Raw genomic sequence first — 18,554 nt, 5'->3', positions numbered from 1 at the left:
GTATTAATTGTTAAAGTTTCAAATACTCAGGAAATCTATCATATCGATAACATTGAGAGTTACACAAATTCTTCTATTTCATAAACACAAATTCTGTATTTTAAAAACAAATTCTCTATTTTAAAAACATAAATTCTCTGTTTTAAAAATACAAATTTTTTGCTTTGAAAACACAAATTATTATTTTTTATATAATTTTTGTTTTTACAGTAGAGAATTTGTTTTTAAAGCAGCGAATTTGTGTTTTAAAACAGATAATTTGTGTTTCTAAAGCAGACGAATATCAAATCAAAACAAGCTGTAAATACAAACATTATATAGAAAATAATTTATACATGTTCCTTAACAGCAAAATGTTAGCAATTTGGGGCCAAACTGGCAGCAAACTTGATCAGATTTTAACTACAAAACCATAATCATCTGTGTCCGCATTTGACTACATATGGATTTGTCGACAAAGCTTGCTGACAGACCGTGTCAGCTTGATTTGTATCAGAAATCGAATAGAATTTGCTTAAATCAGATTCTGCTCTCACTGTCAATTTGCTCTTAATCTGCCGTCAATTTATGCAGTACTTTTTTCGGTTACCAATTTTTTCCGCTACTAATCTGCTAGCAACACATTTAGCAGACTTTGTCATATTTCTAATAGCAATTTGCTAACAATGTCAAATAATATAAATTCCGTACAATCTACAATTTATTGTCTTTTTGCAATCAAAAATTGCTAGCTGGCTCTGTTCAAAATCTATTTCTGCAGGCTTTGCTATCAAGGTTTTCAAAACATAGAATTTGTATTTTTAAAGCAAACAATTTATGTTTTTAAAGTAGAGAATTTATTTTTAAAGTAAAAAATTTATATAATTTAAGCAGAAAATACTTATTATAATCTCATTACATGCTCTTATGTTTACCATCTCTATGCCATCGATGTGACAGATTTCCTAAGTAATCGTCATTTTAATGATTAATATCTCAGTCCACAAGGCAGAGCAATACTTTATTTGGTAATTATCCAGAAGACGCTCCTCACCTTCAATTTCAATGAAATTATGCTCATTCGACGCGTTTTGCATGAAACGAAAGAATCTGGCAATTAAATGTTGTGCCTAATCCCCCGAAGCGAGATATTTATCGTTAAAGTTCACTACTATTAAGGTTACTGTCATATTGGCATGATGTAAAATCTGTTACACCGATATGTGCATGTGCATTTACAACAACTTCTAGGCGGTTAGGTCCCAAGCGGGTAGGGTATGTTATTCTTTTTTTTCTTCGGGGCGACGTAGCCGTCCCGTGTTCTATTTAAGTATCGTGCTCTATTTTAAAAAATCAATAAGGCGAGGGACGTCTTCTGGATAATTATCATTTGCCAAATTCGTTCATTTCATGCAAAAACACATCGAATGAGCCTAACTTTATCAACATCAAAGATGTGAAGGCTAAACTCAACAATTATCATTTTTACATTTAATCACATAAGACATATAAGTGTCTTCCTATTTTTATCGTTTATTAAATATATCATTTTTGCATGTACGTGGATTATAAATTAAAATTTCGCTTGTAGCTTCCGGATCATCGTTATTTCACTCAATTCTAAGCAAATGGTTCATTTAGACATTTTTAAGAATTTTTCTTAGCAAAAATAATCGAATTTAAAGTATACGTACGCCGCGGACTCACCCGGGTACTTACCATAGAAAAATTCAATTTTGAATGGACTATTAGTTTTTTTATTAATTTATTTGATTCATGCACATGAAATGTGTTGCGCAATAATACAATAGAATATATGAAAGTTATTGTAATATAAAAAAAATATTTATTTATTACATTTTACACATTTAGCAAAAGTCACTACATGTTCATCGCAGACATGCTTATCACATTGGGACCAGGCCTTTCGTATTTTTCTTCTCTTCTTGATTGTCTGTTTATAACAAATATGGCAGGACTTTCTTCCTTCCTGACGCATCTCATTCAACTGCTGGACCTGCTGGAGCAGCTTTCACAGGATTTATTGACCGTCCGATCACACATTCAATAGTGATCTTGGTGCTATAATTTCTCATTATTTGCAAGTTTTGATATCGATCCTCAATCATTGGTTTTGTAAATTCTTCGCTCAATTGGCGCATAAATATCCGCCGCTAGTTGATTTTCCTCGGCAGTATCTTATTATTTTCATAATAAATTAGATAGAAAGCGAGTGAGGTAACGTCTAATATATTGAAAAACATAACTACCGACCATCTCAAAGTTCGACGTTGTGTAATGTCTCTACAAATCATTTAGTTTATGGTGTCGAGCTTTATATTTATTATAATACGTATTAATGCGAGGCTTCTTCTTAGCATCATCGTTTACAGCGGAATGTCGGCATCATTGATATCAATTACTGCTTTATTCTTCTTTGGTACGTAGGAGTACAGCGTTACTTTTTCATAGAATCCAAACACAGTAAAATATACTTCTCTCGATTTATTCGGAGCCATTACACTTGGAATATAAAATTTATTTTTCTCCAAAATAATCAACTAAAGTTAACTTGAAAGCCAGTGTTTGGCAAGAGGTAACGTTGTAAAATAATTATGGTAATATTTCTACCACTGCCTTGGTAAGCGGCTGCAAGTTCTTTTACTATTCTTTCTCCTTGGTTTTTTCTCTCGTTATCTGTTTTGCCTGTGTAAATGATGCCGTGCAAAGGATAAGTATTTTCAGCGTCGCAAATCCACCAAATCTTGATGCCATATTTGGCCGGCTTCGGAGGAATATACTGCGAAGGAATAAACTTTGTGCGACCGCGATAAAGTTTTTCATCAATCGTTAAATTCTCTGTCGGCTTGTACATATAAAATAAATTTGCGTTGAGCATTGTCCAGAGATCACGAATCGGAGCTGCTTTATCTTTTTTTGCGCGTTGCTGGTGTGTATTGATCGAATTTAATAAAACTCATGATGTTCCGATACCTATTCAGACCTGTTGTCGCTCGATAGGATGGATATGAATTTGAATGCCACACATCAGTTGTGTGATCGATGTTATTTACATCAGAGCAAATCAAAATAGCCATAAACGAGTATATTGCTTGTACAGTAATAAGCTTCCATTCTCGCTTCGAATCTGGATACGCTGCCTTGAATGCTGCGTAGACTGACAAAGCCTTTTTATTTGTATGTCGAATGATAATATCTGCCATATCTACTGTAAATATCTTTTTGAGAGTGTCGCTTATTGAAAGTGTTGTGGTACTTCGATAAAGATTACTTCATTGATGCAATTCATTATGAGATGGCAGTTTGATGTTGAAGTGGCGTTTTATTCCATACAATTTTATCTTTTGTTATGTAAGCGCTTGGTATTTTCTCTGAAAAAATTAATACATTAATTTATTATATATACTTCAGTACTTAAATTTTCAAATAATTGTACACTCTAAAGATAAGCTACCTGTTAGTGCTGCAGGTGCCGTTTGATCCTCTCTCTCACTTTTATTGCTTTGAGCCTCAGCCTCTCCTTCTTCCTCTCCCTTTTCTTCGGCGTCCTCGTCTTCTTTGTCATCGAAAAATAAAAAATTTCATATTAGACCAAACTAAATATTAGTTATGATTTTTTATACAAAATACAGCAAAGTTCAGTAAAAATTATCGTCAAATTTATTTGATAAAGTTGACTTTTATTGCATGAAAATTACCTAAATCAACAGCAGATTCATCGCTATCAAGAATTTCGGGCAAAATTTCATCTGGTAGCCAGTCGTCATCATCGCTGTCAGACGCTTTGTTTGATTCATCATCATCTCCTAATATCGCGGTCAAATATGTTTCTTTCTCCGTGGCATTCAATCTGAGATAAAATTCATGCATTATTCTCTTTTTTAATAAAATAACAGAAAAAAATTAGAATTTTTAAATAAAACGCTGAAAAATTACAGATGTACATTTTGTTTTACCTTGCAAATTCAATCCTCGATAATTCCTCCATCTCCATAACTCCAAAGTATTCAAGTATTCTGCGTAGGCAAGCGTCCCCGCTTTAACTGTAGCACGTCTGTACACATCTGTGCACGTCCGTGCGAACGAAAAACACGATTGGCACTGACGTGCATCTACTCATTCCCTTCCTTAGATGTAAGGAGGAGGCTTTATTACTTGTTTTCAAAACTCCGAACAGCTAGCATTCTTAATGACCGCGCGCTACCTGCGCCGACCTTGAAAATCCCGCTTTCTCCTATTTTTGTACGAGCTACAGCAAGTCAATTTATTTGCAAATGCCTCAGGCACTCATTTTTTATGTTTATTTATTGAAATAAATGTTAAAGAAACCATTTTAATTACATAAATATTTAAAAAATTGAGGAAAAAAAATGAGAGGTGGTCACCGGCGTACCCGGGTGCGTAACAACGTTGGTAAAGTTAGGTATGTACACAAGGGTAAATTAAATTGTATTTATTATTATTATTATTAGGCGTTAGGAACTCGAAAGCTCATTGCCGCAAATACCAAATCCCGCCACTGTTCCCGTCCCTGAGCCAGATCCCTCCATTTGTGACCCTCGTACCCCCTTTTCGTTAAGGTCCATTCTAATATTTTCTTCCCATCTACGTCTTGGTCTACCCAATGGTCTTTTCCCATCCGGTTTACCAATTAGTACTTTATATGCAATTCGATTTTCATCCATACGCGCCGCGAGACTTGCCCATCTTAATCGACGCGATTTTATGACATTAATAATATCCGGACTATTATATAATTGATGTAATTCTGCGTTGTGTAATTTTCTCCATTCGCCCGTTTCCTCATCGCGTTTTGCCCCGATGATTTTTCGAAGTACTTTATTTTCGAAAGCCCTAAATCTTTTCTCGTCTTGTAATGTAAGTGACCACGCTTCGCTGCCATAAAGGACTACCGGTAAAATAATCGTTCTGTAAATTCTAATTTTTAAGCGCCTAGACAATATCCGCGAACCGAGTAGTTTCTTAACCGAATAGAAGCACGCATTCCCCAAATTAATTCTTCTCTTGAGCTCTTCTCTTATTTCATTAGTTTGGTTTAAAATCGATCCTAAATACTTAAAATTGCTAACCCGTTCAAAAATTTTATCACAGACGACCAGGTTTCCGTTATTATGAATATTCTGAATTCTATCAGTGACCATATATTTAGTTTTTTCAACGTTTGCAGCCCCAGTTCTTTTTTTCGTTTTATCTAATAGAATTTTAGCGTTATTTATTAGTGTTTCTTTATTATCTCCCAACAAAGCAATATCGTCCGCATATGTTAATATTTGTGTTGTACCGTTCAACTGCAAACCATCATTACTCTTCTGCATTTCTTTAATAGCATATTCCAATACTAGATTAAACAGAAGAGGTGACAATGCATCCCCCTGCTTTAATCCGCTATGAATATTAAAAGTTTCCGACATTTGATTACCTATTCTTACTCTACCTCTGGTATCTTTTAAACAAACTTGGACTAAGTTAGCCAATTTTTTGGGTATCCCCCACCGAGTTAAAATTTCATACATTTTCTCCCGTTTTATCGAATCATACGCTTTTTTAAAATCAATGTAAAGTTGATGTACCGATTGGTCGAATTCCCATTTTTTCTCCAAGATTTGCCGAATAGTAAAGATTTGGTCCGCAGTCGATCTATTTCTCCTAAAGCCGCATTGATGATCTCCAATTATCTCATCTGCATATGGTACAAGCCTCATTAATAAAATATTCGACAGAATTTTATAGCATGTAGGTAAAAGTGAGATACCCCGGTAATTATTACAACTCATTTTGTCCCCCTTTTTGAAAATCGGGATTATAATTGAATCTTTCCATTGTTCCGGCAATGCTTCTTTATTCCATATTAAGATAATTAATTTCTGAATTTCTTCTATCAATCTACTTCCCCCCCATTTAATCAGTTCCGCCGGAATCAAGTCATTACCCGGTGCTTTGTGATTTTTTAATTTTTTAATCGCGCTTTCTACTTCTGAAATTGTCGGTTCGTTAATCCTAGGTTCAGCCGTGTGATACTCAAAATTCTCTATTTCCCGGTCGTTTTCAGATTCGACATTCAATAACCGATCAAAATAATTTTTCCATGTGTTTAAAACTGCCGTTGTATCCGTAACTAAATTATCGTTCTCATCTTTCACCATTTCCGTCCTAGCTTGGAATCCCTTTCTAAAATTATTTATCCCCATGTACGTGCCTCGTACGTTACTGCTTTTACAATTTTCATCTATTTCTTCAATTTTACGTTTTAAGTATTGACGCTTCTTAATTTTAAACATATTATGAGCCTCTTGCCTAATCTTAAGAAACTGATCCCGAGTTTCCTTCGTATTTTGAGCCAACCACGTGATGCGCGCTTCGTTTCGTACTTTAACAATTTTTACGCATTCTTCGTCAAACCACGGCTTGTTTTTGTTCCTTTTACAAAAACCAACCGTGGCCTCCGCCGATTTTACTATCGCGTCTCGTACGTTTTCCCAGTGTTTATCAACCGTGTTATCATCCGATTCATCTATTTCCTTTGAAGCCGCGAGTCTATTCGTTACTTCGACCGCGTATTTTATTCCGTTTTCTCCCTCGATCAAACCTTGTACATTTAGACGTTTAGTTCCAAACAACTGCCCGTTAGTTTTGTTTAGCGAAAGACGTTCCCTGATTTTGGCAATTACAAAGAGGTGATCCGAGTCGCAATCCGCCCCCCTATAAGACCTGACATCGAGTACGTTCGTGTGACGCCGTTTATCTGCAAGAACGTGATCAATTTGGTTACGCGTGCCTCCATCCGGGGAAATCCAAGTTTGTTTATGGATATTTTTGTGTTTAAAATACGTGCTTTTGACGATAAGATTTTTGCCGGTCGCAAAGTTAATTACCCTCACTCCGTTATCGTTACTTTCCTCGTGCAAACTTTCGAGCCCGATCGTTGGTCTAAAAATGTCCTCTTTACCGATTTTCGCGTTAAAATCTCCCACGACTATTTTCATGTAATCGTTCGGTAATTGATCCACGAGGTGTTCGAGTTCTTCGTAGAACCCGTCTTTAATTTCGCCATCTTTATCTTCCGTCGGCGCGTGTACGTTGATTATCGCGATCTTGTACCATCGGCCCTGCACAACGAGCAATCCTAATCTTTCGTTTATAAATTTAATGTCTTTTACCGCGGATAAGATTTTCCTATTAATCATAAAACCGATGCCAAGACTATGGATCTCCGACCCTCCATAGTGAAGCGTGTACGAACCCGCATTAAGCGAACCCTCCCCGGCCCATCTTGTTTCTTGCAACGCGACAACTTCTACCCCGTACCTTTCGACCTCCCCGACCATCGATTGAAACGCCCCAGGTCTGTAAAGACTTCGGACGTTCCACGTACCCACTTTGAAGTCTCTCCCGCGTTTTGACTTTATACGACATGAGTTCCCCGAGGTAGTCCCCACCCGGAGATCCGAACGGGGGACTAGTTTACCTCCGGAAAATTTTACCCCAGAAGAATCCATGGCGAGTTTTGATTGTTTCAAGATAAAGTCGTTTCACGGTGTGAGCCTATCAAACCCACGCCCAACCCCCAAACAGGAGGACCATTCCAATCGGCTGTCCGCGACTGCTTATTCAATTTATTCGCAGCTAGCCTCTATCCTCAACCGAGATAGCGAGGCTTTTCCTCTATCCGCAACCCGAGGACGCGCTGTGTCGTGGTGATTGGGACCCACCCACCCCGGGGATCACTACTGCAACTAGTTTTTCTTCCCCGAGACTAGCGGTTGTTATGCTAACACAGTAAATTGTATTTATCATATTTAATTATTAATTTGTATACATGTTTTGGCTACCTTTTTAGCCATCTTCAATACATACAAATGAATTTATGTGATTAAGTAAGTGATGCATAAGATTAGGCTATGGTATCCGCATGTTTTTCGTTATTTTGGTATCTAATGTTTCCATGTTAGGTAGTCAATCACCATTTCTTAGAAAAAACGCAATCAATTGGCTAGCTGAATTTAAACTGTGTCTAATTTACACAGTTTAAATTAGACGAGACAGCAATTTACTTCGATATTCTAATACGAACAATAATTTATTGCGAAGCTTTTTCAATTATTAATTATGTACTAAAGATGGTTAAAAAGTTTACTAAAATATGTATATAAGTTATATGTATTTATAATGTTAATAATTAAATATGATAGATAATTTATAATAATAATAATATTGAAATTTATCGCACATGTAGTATAGCGCTAATAACCAATAGGCAAATTAATTATGAGGGCAAGTCAATAAGTTTTTAGAAAAACATAAAAAACACATTTTTTTTGATCGATTCATTTTTATTTCTCAACATAGTCTCCTTTCAGTTTGATACACTTGATCCAGCGATTCTCCAACTTTTTCAAGTTGCCATCCGAATAATATGATTTGTCCAATCCTTCAAAATAAGCCTCTCTTTCCTCCAAATCATTTCTTCAGGTTTGGAAACAGGAAATAATCGCAGGCTAAATCTGGCGAATATGCTGCATAGGGAAGCAATTCGTAGCGGAATTCGTTGAATTTGGCCATCGCTGCCGGGCACGTGTAAACCCGTGCATTGTCTTGATGGAAGAACACTTTTTTCTTCGCTAAATGGGGACGTTCTTTTTTTAAAATGTTGTTGAAACGGTCCAATAAGGCTGCGTAGTAATTGTCATCTTCGATGATCGTTTGCTACGACGAAAGGTAATCGATATGAATTATACCGCGTGCATCTCAAAAAACTGTGGCCATCTCCTTTCCGGTCGACTTCACGGTCTTCACTTTCTTCGGAGCTGGTTCACCCGGTGAAGTCCATTGTGTTAACTGTTCGTTCGTCTCGAGTGTGAAATAATGGATCCATGTTTCGTCTACAGCTTTTTCATATCTAATTGTTCGTGCAAAATTGAAATCACTGTTCCATGTGATATGCCTGTGGCCTCAACAAGTTCGCGCACTTTCACTCGTCGATCAGTCAAAACAATATCGTGGACTTTATCAATGATTTCTGGCGTAGCAGCTTCAATTGGACGTTCCGAACGAGGTGCATCACATGTGGATGTACGATCACATTTAAATTTATTTACGCAATTGTATACAGTCGCAAATGTTGGTGCAGATGTGCTGTGAACATTATCCAACTCGGTTTTGATTTCTTTCGGTTTTAAACCTTTCATATGTAGATGTTTGATCACTGCACAAAAGTCGTTTTTTTTCCATTTTGCAAAATATAAAGGTTGTTCGCTTTAATCGTCTACAGAAATGAAACCACGCGATGATTTCCTCAAAATTTGACAATAATCAGCTGAAAGATACTACTTGTCAAAAAGTAATGTGACATGACACTGCGAGTGCTCTCTGACAGATTTTCTAAGAACTTATTGAGCTCATATAATTATATTTTTTATATCAGAGAGAACTATAATCAAATATTTTTTTATTAAAGACTTTTTGAGACTTATAAGACCTGAAAGTTTCAACATTTTGACAAAATATACAATATCTTGTAAAATAATAACTCCCAATGGCTTTGATCTTGATAAATGTCATCCAAGATATGATCTTGAATAATATTTAAGAGGTTTTAGCCATCGGTGGGTCATATTGCATAATGCTAATGCCGGCAGTACTGTAACTTTCTTATAACTCAAGAAATACTTAATGAAAAAATATTTGATTATAGTATTTTGGAAAGCTCTCGAGATAAGCTATAAGTATAAAAAATGAAAAATAGGGTGCATTATTTGGAAAAATCAATGTGACCTTTATATGACTTTCAAACAACTATTCGAGGTTAAACCAATGACATCGTTTTATTTGCACTTCGAAATCACACAACTTTTATCTGAAAAGTTTTTTTCTAAAATACTCTCTTTCCGAGATAAAAGGAGTGTACAGGTGGTCTCAGATACTCAGTATAATAATTCATATATGATCATATATAATTGCACATCAAAAATTTTTACATTGGTCAAATCGACGTCGATGACGTCATTGACCAGAACAGACTAAAACCCTACTACCTAATTTTTGTAGGAAATATTTTTTTCGGAAATGTTTATAATTTTCGAGATATTTCATCGGTCCGGTACTTTTTACTTACATAAACACTCTATAATAGTAGCCTTCATTACGAAATCTTATTATTTTATAGTGCAAGTAAAAGTTACGATTTTTGACAGTCCGTATCAGCGAGCGTACATAATAATCGACACACAATGTCTGTCTTACACATCTGCGTTCCACACATCTTTATATATTCTAATGGTTATTTATACTTATATGAACACACTTGTTTGAATAATTTACATATAATTTTTGGTGAGTTTTTATTACTTATTAGAATTTCAGTATGTTAATTTGGTTGTTTATTTTTTCGTAAGAAGTCTTTATCTTTTTTATCAACTAGAACTTTTTCCAAGAGATATGAAATACATTTGACTGTTCAATCATATGTGAATAATGTCGAGTTCTATATCAAGACTCACTCGAATTGTGATTATAGTGAATATGCGAACATTTCCGATAATTAATTTTGTACAGCGATTTTTATGATAAATTAATGTCTGAAGAGGGCTCAATCTGATAACCGAAACTTGTAGTTTATTTGTATGTAAACTGAGTTTTTATTTTATTATATTTTTTCAATTTTACTTTTTCTTTATTTGTAATTTATTCTTTTTAATTGTTCGACAATTTAAAAAATGTGTTTGACTTTTACTTTACCCTTTATTTATTGTTATTTATTTTATAAAATATAATTAAAATAATAATAATAAGGCTCAAAATTAAATAATATTATCGAGATGGGCTACGTGACTGACGAATATTTAAAAATTTTAATGACATGTAATAATATTATAGTATATACAATAATAAAAAAATTCTTACATGTTTCGACTCCAATCATCACTTCATTATCAATGTTAACTGAAAATTTTGAATTTAATATAATAATAGTCAGTTATAATTAAATTTTAAAGGTTTAAATTTAATTTTTGCTGTGTTCGAGTGTAGTATGTAAATATTCGATCATGTTTCAATCATATGTTTAAATTTAAGTTTAAAATTAGATATTAGTTATAAATTTTGATGAAATTACAGATGTTAGATGACTTGGTAGAATCAGAAACGTATAGTAAGATAATATGGTATATATATATATATAGAAACAGGCCGACTTATTGTCAGATTACATTTTTTAATGCTGCTCTGTAATACATTTCTATTTTCTTTCACATTACAGTAGTAGTTGACAATTGTAATGGACCAAAAAATCTGAAAAGTCTCTTCTTCTAATCCTTTCTTTCATGTTTTTCATCAGTCGAATCTGAACCATGTCCAGCTGAGTCACTTGTGGCGTCCAGCCACATATTAGAAAAGACGGTCTAGTAAAAGGACTCGAAATTTTCTCTCTTGCAGTGTATTTCTTCTCGGTATTTAGAGGTACTTAAACTCGATTATTCTTAATCCTCAGTACACATACTTCAGAAAGTCTCTATCTATCCATATTGGGGTATATGTAACCACGCGTTTTCTTTTGCTTATACTATATCTCAGATTGTAGTGCATTGATTTTAGCTAATTTTTTTTTAATCTATCATTTGAAGACTGAAAAAAAAGAATTTTAGAGTTGGAAAGTCTAAAATGTTGTATTACAAAAAATATTTCGCAATAAGTGAAAAGGGATCGGAAAAAATGTGAAAAAAAATGAATTTTTTTGAAAATCTCATCTTTTTGTCAAAAATAAATGAGAAAAGGTTTTATTAGTAATGAATCAACAGCTAAGTTGAACTTTAAGAAACTAGAAGTTTTATGATTTCTTCTAAAAACGATATTTTTTTTGCAAAATGAAAATGAGTGATTTTTTAGTTTTTTGGAAATTAATCATAAAACGAAAATCTTTGAATTTTGATAGAAATAAATAAAAAAAGTGATTCTATCGTTCTAATGAATGAAACTGTCAAGGAAGATCAGTCCAAGGGACTAATAGATATTGGCACTAATAGATATTACAATCTGCATATATTATAATTCATAATGCGTTTTGCAAAGCCCTTGAAGAATTCGGAATTGACACAGCAGATCTTATTATGACTTTTTGCATTTTTTGATAGTTGGCCATCGAGATGAGAGGAGTACGCAAAAGCGTAGGTACTTTATACAAAAGTACCATCGTTTTCTAAAACATCCCCATTAGATGGTTCACTCTTTCACTTGCAGTAGCGAGACTGATTGAGCAGTGGCCCGCACTGCAATGATATCTTTTATAAGATATACCAAAAAAATGTGGAAACTCCATAAAGAAGCTCATGGAAACCGTGCAAAAAATTTGCTTTTAAAAGCACCATCAGAAAAGCAGAAGTGGTTTTGTAGTCGACAATGCTTCAATAGTTGAACACTTTTGTTTGATATTTCAAAAAAATAAATCCCTTATTCATATGCTGTATAAAGAAATTCACTCTTCGACAGTAACCATCATGGGGCGAGTGTGCAAACCAGAAACTCTTCTCCATATAAGAAATGCGACTATTGCATTTAGAAAATCTTTTGCTCTTAGCTGCTTAACTATGGCGATATAGCTAAAGATATTCTACACAAAAGTTGAAAGATCCGTATTACAAATCAAACTAATCAAGACTTCTTATAAATCAAAGAACTAAAAAGGATACGAGCAGTAGGAGTCAAGCGCAGAAGACGTCGCGCAAATAATATATCAATAAAGTGTGAAACTTCTTTATTTAACTAAAACGCGCTTACATGTTTCGGCTCACTTTTGAATCCTCCTCAAAGTCAACACAAACTAACATACATAAACTGTGAATAAAAATTATCCTGTCATGATAAGCTCCCCTACCTCGAGAATTTAAATGCCCGTATAAACCCAAAAAGAGTGAAAGAAAAAGAAAAAAAAATGAAAAAAGGAAATAATGAAAATATCGCAATAGAAAATATAAAATACTAATTTATCAAAAATTTTAAGATTATAATTAAATATGCCGAAAATAAGGACGCTCACGAGTAATGTTAATGTTAGGTTGTCATTCTATCCTAACAGAATCTAAATGTTGAGACAGTTAGAGAAATACAGATTGATCCTCAGCTCTTTCTTACATTAATTCTTTCTCCTTCATTTAGCTCACAAAGGAATGGCTGGTTCGTGAATCTATCAACCGTTTCCATAGCTCTTAATATACAGAACTTTTTACAATTGGGAGATAACTTTGCCTTATCTTTGAACAATAGATTGAATTTAACGGTCGTTCTTATTAAGTGTATTGAAAGTAATATTTATAAATTGCCTATTGATGAGTGGATCTTGATCTCGAACCACTCATTTCCTGCATTAAATGGCTTAGCTTCTTGTTCCCTACATTGTACGGAGGTAGATAGGAGTTTGTCACAGCTAGCGAAAGACACTAGGGTTTTTTTAAGGGATATGAATGATAGGATTATTTTTACTCGTGCAGATAAGGGGAATGTGATGATGGCATTGGGTAGACAGGTACATTTCCAGGGTAAATGAGATGCTTCAGGATGTGGATACTTATGTGATAGTTGAAAGGGATCCGACGAGAAGGATGATAACGGGCTTACGCACTTTATTAGTTAGTTGGAAAGAAAAAAAAGTATATAGCTAATTCCACATATAGAAGTTTTTTAAGTAGTGATGAGATACTTCCGAGAGCCTACGCTCTTCCAAAGATACATAAGCAGGACTGCCCCTTTCGTATAATAGTTCCTTCGATAAAGAACTCTTTGTATTCATTAGCAGTGTTTCTTCATAATATTATCATAAAAACAATTTCTAAAGCGAACAGTCATATCGAAAATAGTTGTAAACTTGTTAAGGAACTTGATGATAGATGTTTGAGTGATGAATTTCAGTTAATGTCACTGGATGTTGTAAGCCTCTTTACTAACGTCCCCATTGACTATGTGATGGATTGTATTAAAGACCATTGGCGATTTATTTCTAGAGATTGTTGTTTATCGGAGAAGGAATTCATCAAAGGTTCAGTTTGTTTTAGATTCTACTTTCTTCGTTTTTAATAGTGTTATATATAGGCAGAATTACGGGACTCCTATGGGCTCTCTGTTGTCTCCCGTCATTGCAGATCTAGTTATGCGAAAGCTAGAGATTAGAGCCTTGTCTTTGATTCGATTTCCGTTGCCCTTTTACTATAGGTTTGTTTACGACATATTATTGGCACCTGCATCTTCGGTTCGTTCTATTCTTGATATTTTTAATTCTCAGCATTCTAGGCTTCAGTTCATTATGGAAGTAGGGAGTAATAGATTAAATTTTTTGGATGTTACAGTGATTAGGGATAATGAGTTGATAGAGTTCAATTGGTACCACAAGCCGACTTTTTCGGGTAGATATTTAAATTTTTGGTCACAGCATCCTGTTTCTAAAAAAATAGGTACAATCGCGGGACTAGTTGATAGGGTAGTTTTACTTTTGAACCCTAAATTTCATCTTGATAATTTCATTATTAAAGTATTGTTAAAGAATGATTATCCATTGAACTTTATATTTGAGAATATTAACAATCGTTTGAAGAAAATGATTATGGCTAGAAATAGAAAGAGTATTGTTAATGATGTTAGGGTAGAAACGGTGCAGTCTTTGTGGTTCACTGTTCCTTTCGTTCGTGGTATTACTGAGAAGTTTAGTAGATTGAGCGTATGAGGGTATCGTTCTATAGTACTAATTAATTGCGAGAATTTATTAGGGTATACAAGGACCCTTTACCGCGTGACAAGAAATCGAATGTTGTTTATAAGATCTCGTGTAAGAATTGCGATGCAAGTTATGTGGGGCAGACGTGTAGACAGCTAAAGTCAAGAATCACGGAGCATAAGAATCACATCAGATGGAATCCCTCTATTCGTAATGTCATAACGGAGCATCGGTTACAAGAAGGCCATGATTTCGATTGGAAGAAAGTTACAATTCTGGACGAGGATCCTCACTACAGAAAGAGATTAATTTCGGAGATGATATTCATCAGGAGACAGACGCACGGACTCAACTTGCAGACGGATATGGAGGGGCTTCCCAAGGCTTACCTCCCGATTATAAACAAGCTATAAAGACTTGTGTTGTTGTCATGTCTAGTCAATCAGTATCGTTCGTGCGCAGTAATGAGTCTTTCTGGCGTGATTTTTGATTACATTCCAACTTTTATTTTCATGGAATTGATTAACGTTCCAATGCAAAATTGTTCATTTGTTAGCAATAATACTAGCTAAAACTAAAAGTGACTCACTGTGTGTGATAGTGACTGGCCAAAATATCAAGAACCGATTTTTGAATAATTCGTAGTAATGTTTGCGATATAGTTTGTGATTTGTGATCAGGAGCGTCCTTATTTTCGGGATATTAAATTATAATCTTAAAGTTTTTTGATAAATTAGTTTTTTGTATTCTCTATTTTGATATTCCCATTATTTCCTTATTTTCATTTTTCTTTTTTCTTTTTCTTTCACTTCTTTTAGATTTAATTCTGGCATTTAAATTCTCGAGGTAGGGGAGCTCACCATAATAGGATAATTTTTATTCACAGTTTATTTATGCTAGTTTGTGTTGTCTCTAAGGAGGGCTCAAAAGTGAGCCGAAACAAGCGCGTTTTAGTGAATAAAGAAGTTTCACACTTCATTGATATATTATTTGCGTGACGTCTTCTGCGTTTGACTCCTACTGCCCATATCCTTTCCAGTTCTTTAAGTTGAAAGATTCTGCAATATTTAGAAAAAATGTCAGGAGCATTTTATTGCAGGCGCGCGACATTTGCTGGAAAAAAAAAACAATTCTTGTTTCAGATGGAGTTCTGAAATATTTTAGGTGTTTGGCACCAGAGTTATTGATGCAGTCTGACAGCCTCAGACATATTGTGAAGGTTCTACCCTTAAACGTAAGTAAGCGCGCGTTAATGGATGAGTGGAAGCTTCTACAGTTAAAGACAACTCACATTAAGGCTCGGAGAAAAGAAATTCATGTTGATCATTACTGACGAAATATTTTTAAGATAAAGAATGCTGTAGAAGCACCTAGGTATCCGCTGGAACAGGTAGTAAAGGCTGCCCTTACTCTGGCACATGGAAGTGCCGATGTAAAGAGGAATTTTTCGATTTCGGGGAAGATTTCAACCCCAGACGAAGTCCAAGTGAAAGTGAGAACGCTCAATGCAAAGTTATATTAAGGAGACAGTGCGCAAGAGCAATGGGTGAGTGGACCTTGTAAGTATATCGGTATCTCTCATAACATTTGCACGCTTTGCGCGTTCGAAGTATAAAGAATACTTGAATGCTCAGAAAAAAAGACAAGAAGCAGAAAAGTTAAGGGAAAAAGAGGAATAAAAGAAAATCCGAAAGGAAGAAGAAGCACGTCTATACATAGGAGAAAACTCATCAAGATATCGAAACCTTAGAGAAACATTATAAAGAAACTAAGAAAGTTGAAATTTATAAGAAGAAAGCATCCAATAAACTTTTAGATGAGACAAATGATTGGCTCAAAAAGGCATTGAAAGATAATAAAATTAAAGATGTGATAGTCGCACAAGGAATGTTGGAAGGTGTGAATGTATTAAGAAAAAAAAATACACGAGAAAAAAGAAGTCACAAGCCAATTACAGAACAAAATCGAGAAAAAGAATCCAGGCTCATTACTTCCTTCCTTAAATCCTAACCGTTAAAAGTACCACGATTAGAATGAATGTTTTATGTTATGTGTTATAATTTTATTGATATAAAAGTGGTAAAAAATAAAAAAAATGAATTTATTTGTACATGGATGCAACACAAAATATGAGAGAACTGGCACAATTTTGTTATTTATTTTTAGCATTTAAGTATGTTTTATTGTTTCTCCGTTTTGTTTAAGATTTTTTTAAGAATATTTTTCATTTAGTTATAATCACAAATTTTATATAGTGATAATTCTTGGCAAACATTTATATTTTATTACACTTGCAATTTGAATATGCTAGTAACAAGCATAATTTTAAGCATTCTAAGGATGATATATGATAAACAAGTACAGTATTGTAATTATCATAAAAGGAATATTTATTTTTTTTGTAGTCTTTTTCATAAAAATTCTATAAAATATGTATTGTAATTTTAATTAATTATTTTAATTAATGTTCTAATTAATGTTTTTTCTTTTATACTTAAAACTTGTTCAGAAACTTTCCTGTTTATCTCGCTATTTCTCATTATTGACCAGAGTTGGGAAACGTTATTTTTTCTGTTACTCTATTGTTACTTTTTATAATAAACATGACGTTTCAATTTTTTATATCTAAACGCTAAGTTTGTGCTAAGATTGTAAAAATCAACTTTCCCAACATTAGGACAATCTTAGCGTTTAGTAATAAAAAACTGCAATATTATTATTGAATTGTTTATTTAAAAAGTAACGACAAAGAAACGGAAAAAGTAATGTTTTCCAAGTTTGCTGTTTACTTACTTTTTTCACTATTTATTTATTCACTATTTAGTCACTTTTTTCGCGAAAAAAACTCACTTTTCTCACTTATTTTGATATGCTGGGTCGGTGGAGAATCTGCATATTCCTGATAAACCTTTATTGTATTATTTACTTAGATTTATCTAGATTTCACTTTTTGTTTTTGTCCTTTTTTTTACCTTTAAAACTTTCTCTAAATATTATTTCTTACGAATATTTTATGACTCATCTACAAACGGACTTTTGAGTTATCGAGACTGATGTACCTTAATTCTCACCATGTTTTTGTATATAAAATATGTCGATTTAGAGCATGTATGTCCATTAGAGCATGTCACGTTATTATTCAACGAAAACTTCATCTCTTTTATCGTAGTAAAGATCCCTTTAATTCTGATTAAGTTAGTCTGGTCTCATTAACTTCTAGTAACACACCTCTGACTTAGTTTACAGTTTATAAGCTTGCTTGTATCAACAAAATAAACAAAATAAATGGCGAAAAAGAGTCGTCGCATAATATATATAATTAAAGATAACAGTCAAAGATACATAAAATAAAATAAAAAGTACAACGGCGTATATTAAAATATAAAACAAACAAAGTTTCGGCTGCTGGATTGAGCCCTCCTCAGATGTAAAAAGAATATAATATAAAAGATATACTTGTAAAAAGAACATAAAAGAATACAACAGAGAAAGATAATAATAAATCGATAACATTCAGTGACGCAACATTTTTAACGCGCGGAAATCAGCAAATGTGATGGATCTCGACGTAGCTTAATGTTGTATGTGCGATAGGGCAATCAAACCGATGTTAAGAAACATAGTCAAGTGCTGACTGAAAAACGGAAAAGGAAGGGAACTCATAAAAGACAAGTAAACTAAAAAACTTTAAAACTTAAAATCAAAACACGCCGCAGATAAAAAGCCAAGTGCTCACTCACCAACGCATCCGAACAGGAAATGAATGCTTGCTTGTATCGTGAATAATTGAAGAAGTCTGGTCAAAAGACTATGTTTGACCCTATTTTTATTACTTCAT

The 18,554-nt window shown here is 33.9% G+C and overlaps 2 protein-coding genes across 2 annotated transcripts in view; one reads left to right on the top strand and one right to left on the bottom strand.

The window, feature by feature from the left end:
* LOC108745673 (kelch-like protein 12) overlaps window positions 1-18,554 on the top strand; it is a 104,418-nt gene that overhangs the window by 28,884 nt on the left and 56,980 nt on the right. The window lies entirely within an intron of this gene.
* Window positions 3,289-7,727, bottom strand: LOC108745675. Its single transcript, XM_018481971.1, has 5 exons — window positions 5,831-7,727; window positions 5,560-5,701; window positions 3,699-3,850; window positions 3,455-3,556; window positions 3,289-3,371 (listed from the first exon to the last, which is right to left on the bottom strand). Exons 1-5 carry the CDS (start codon window positions 7,515-7,517, stop codon window positions 3,289-3,291), a joined length of 2,166 nt encoding a protein of 721 aa, XP_018337473.1. The 5' UTR covers window positions 7,518-7,727.

Source organism: Trachymyrmex septentrionalis, unplaced genomic scaffold, assembly GCF_001594115.1.
Source record: "Trachymyrmex septentrionalis isolate Tsep2-gDNA-1 unplaced genomic scaffold, Tsep1.0 scaffold144, whole genome shotgun sequence".
NCBI lineage: Eukaryota > Metazoa > Arthropoda > Insecta > Hymenoptera > Formicidae > Trachymyrmex > Trachymyrmex septentrionalis.
Note: the sequence above shows the minus strand (reverse complement) of the source record. Positions and strands in the feature narration are given on the sequence as shown.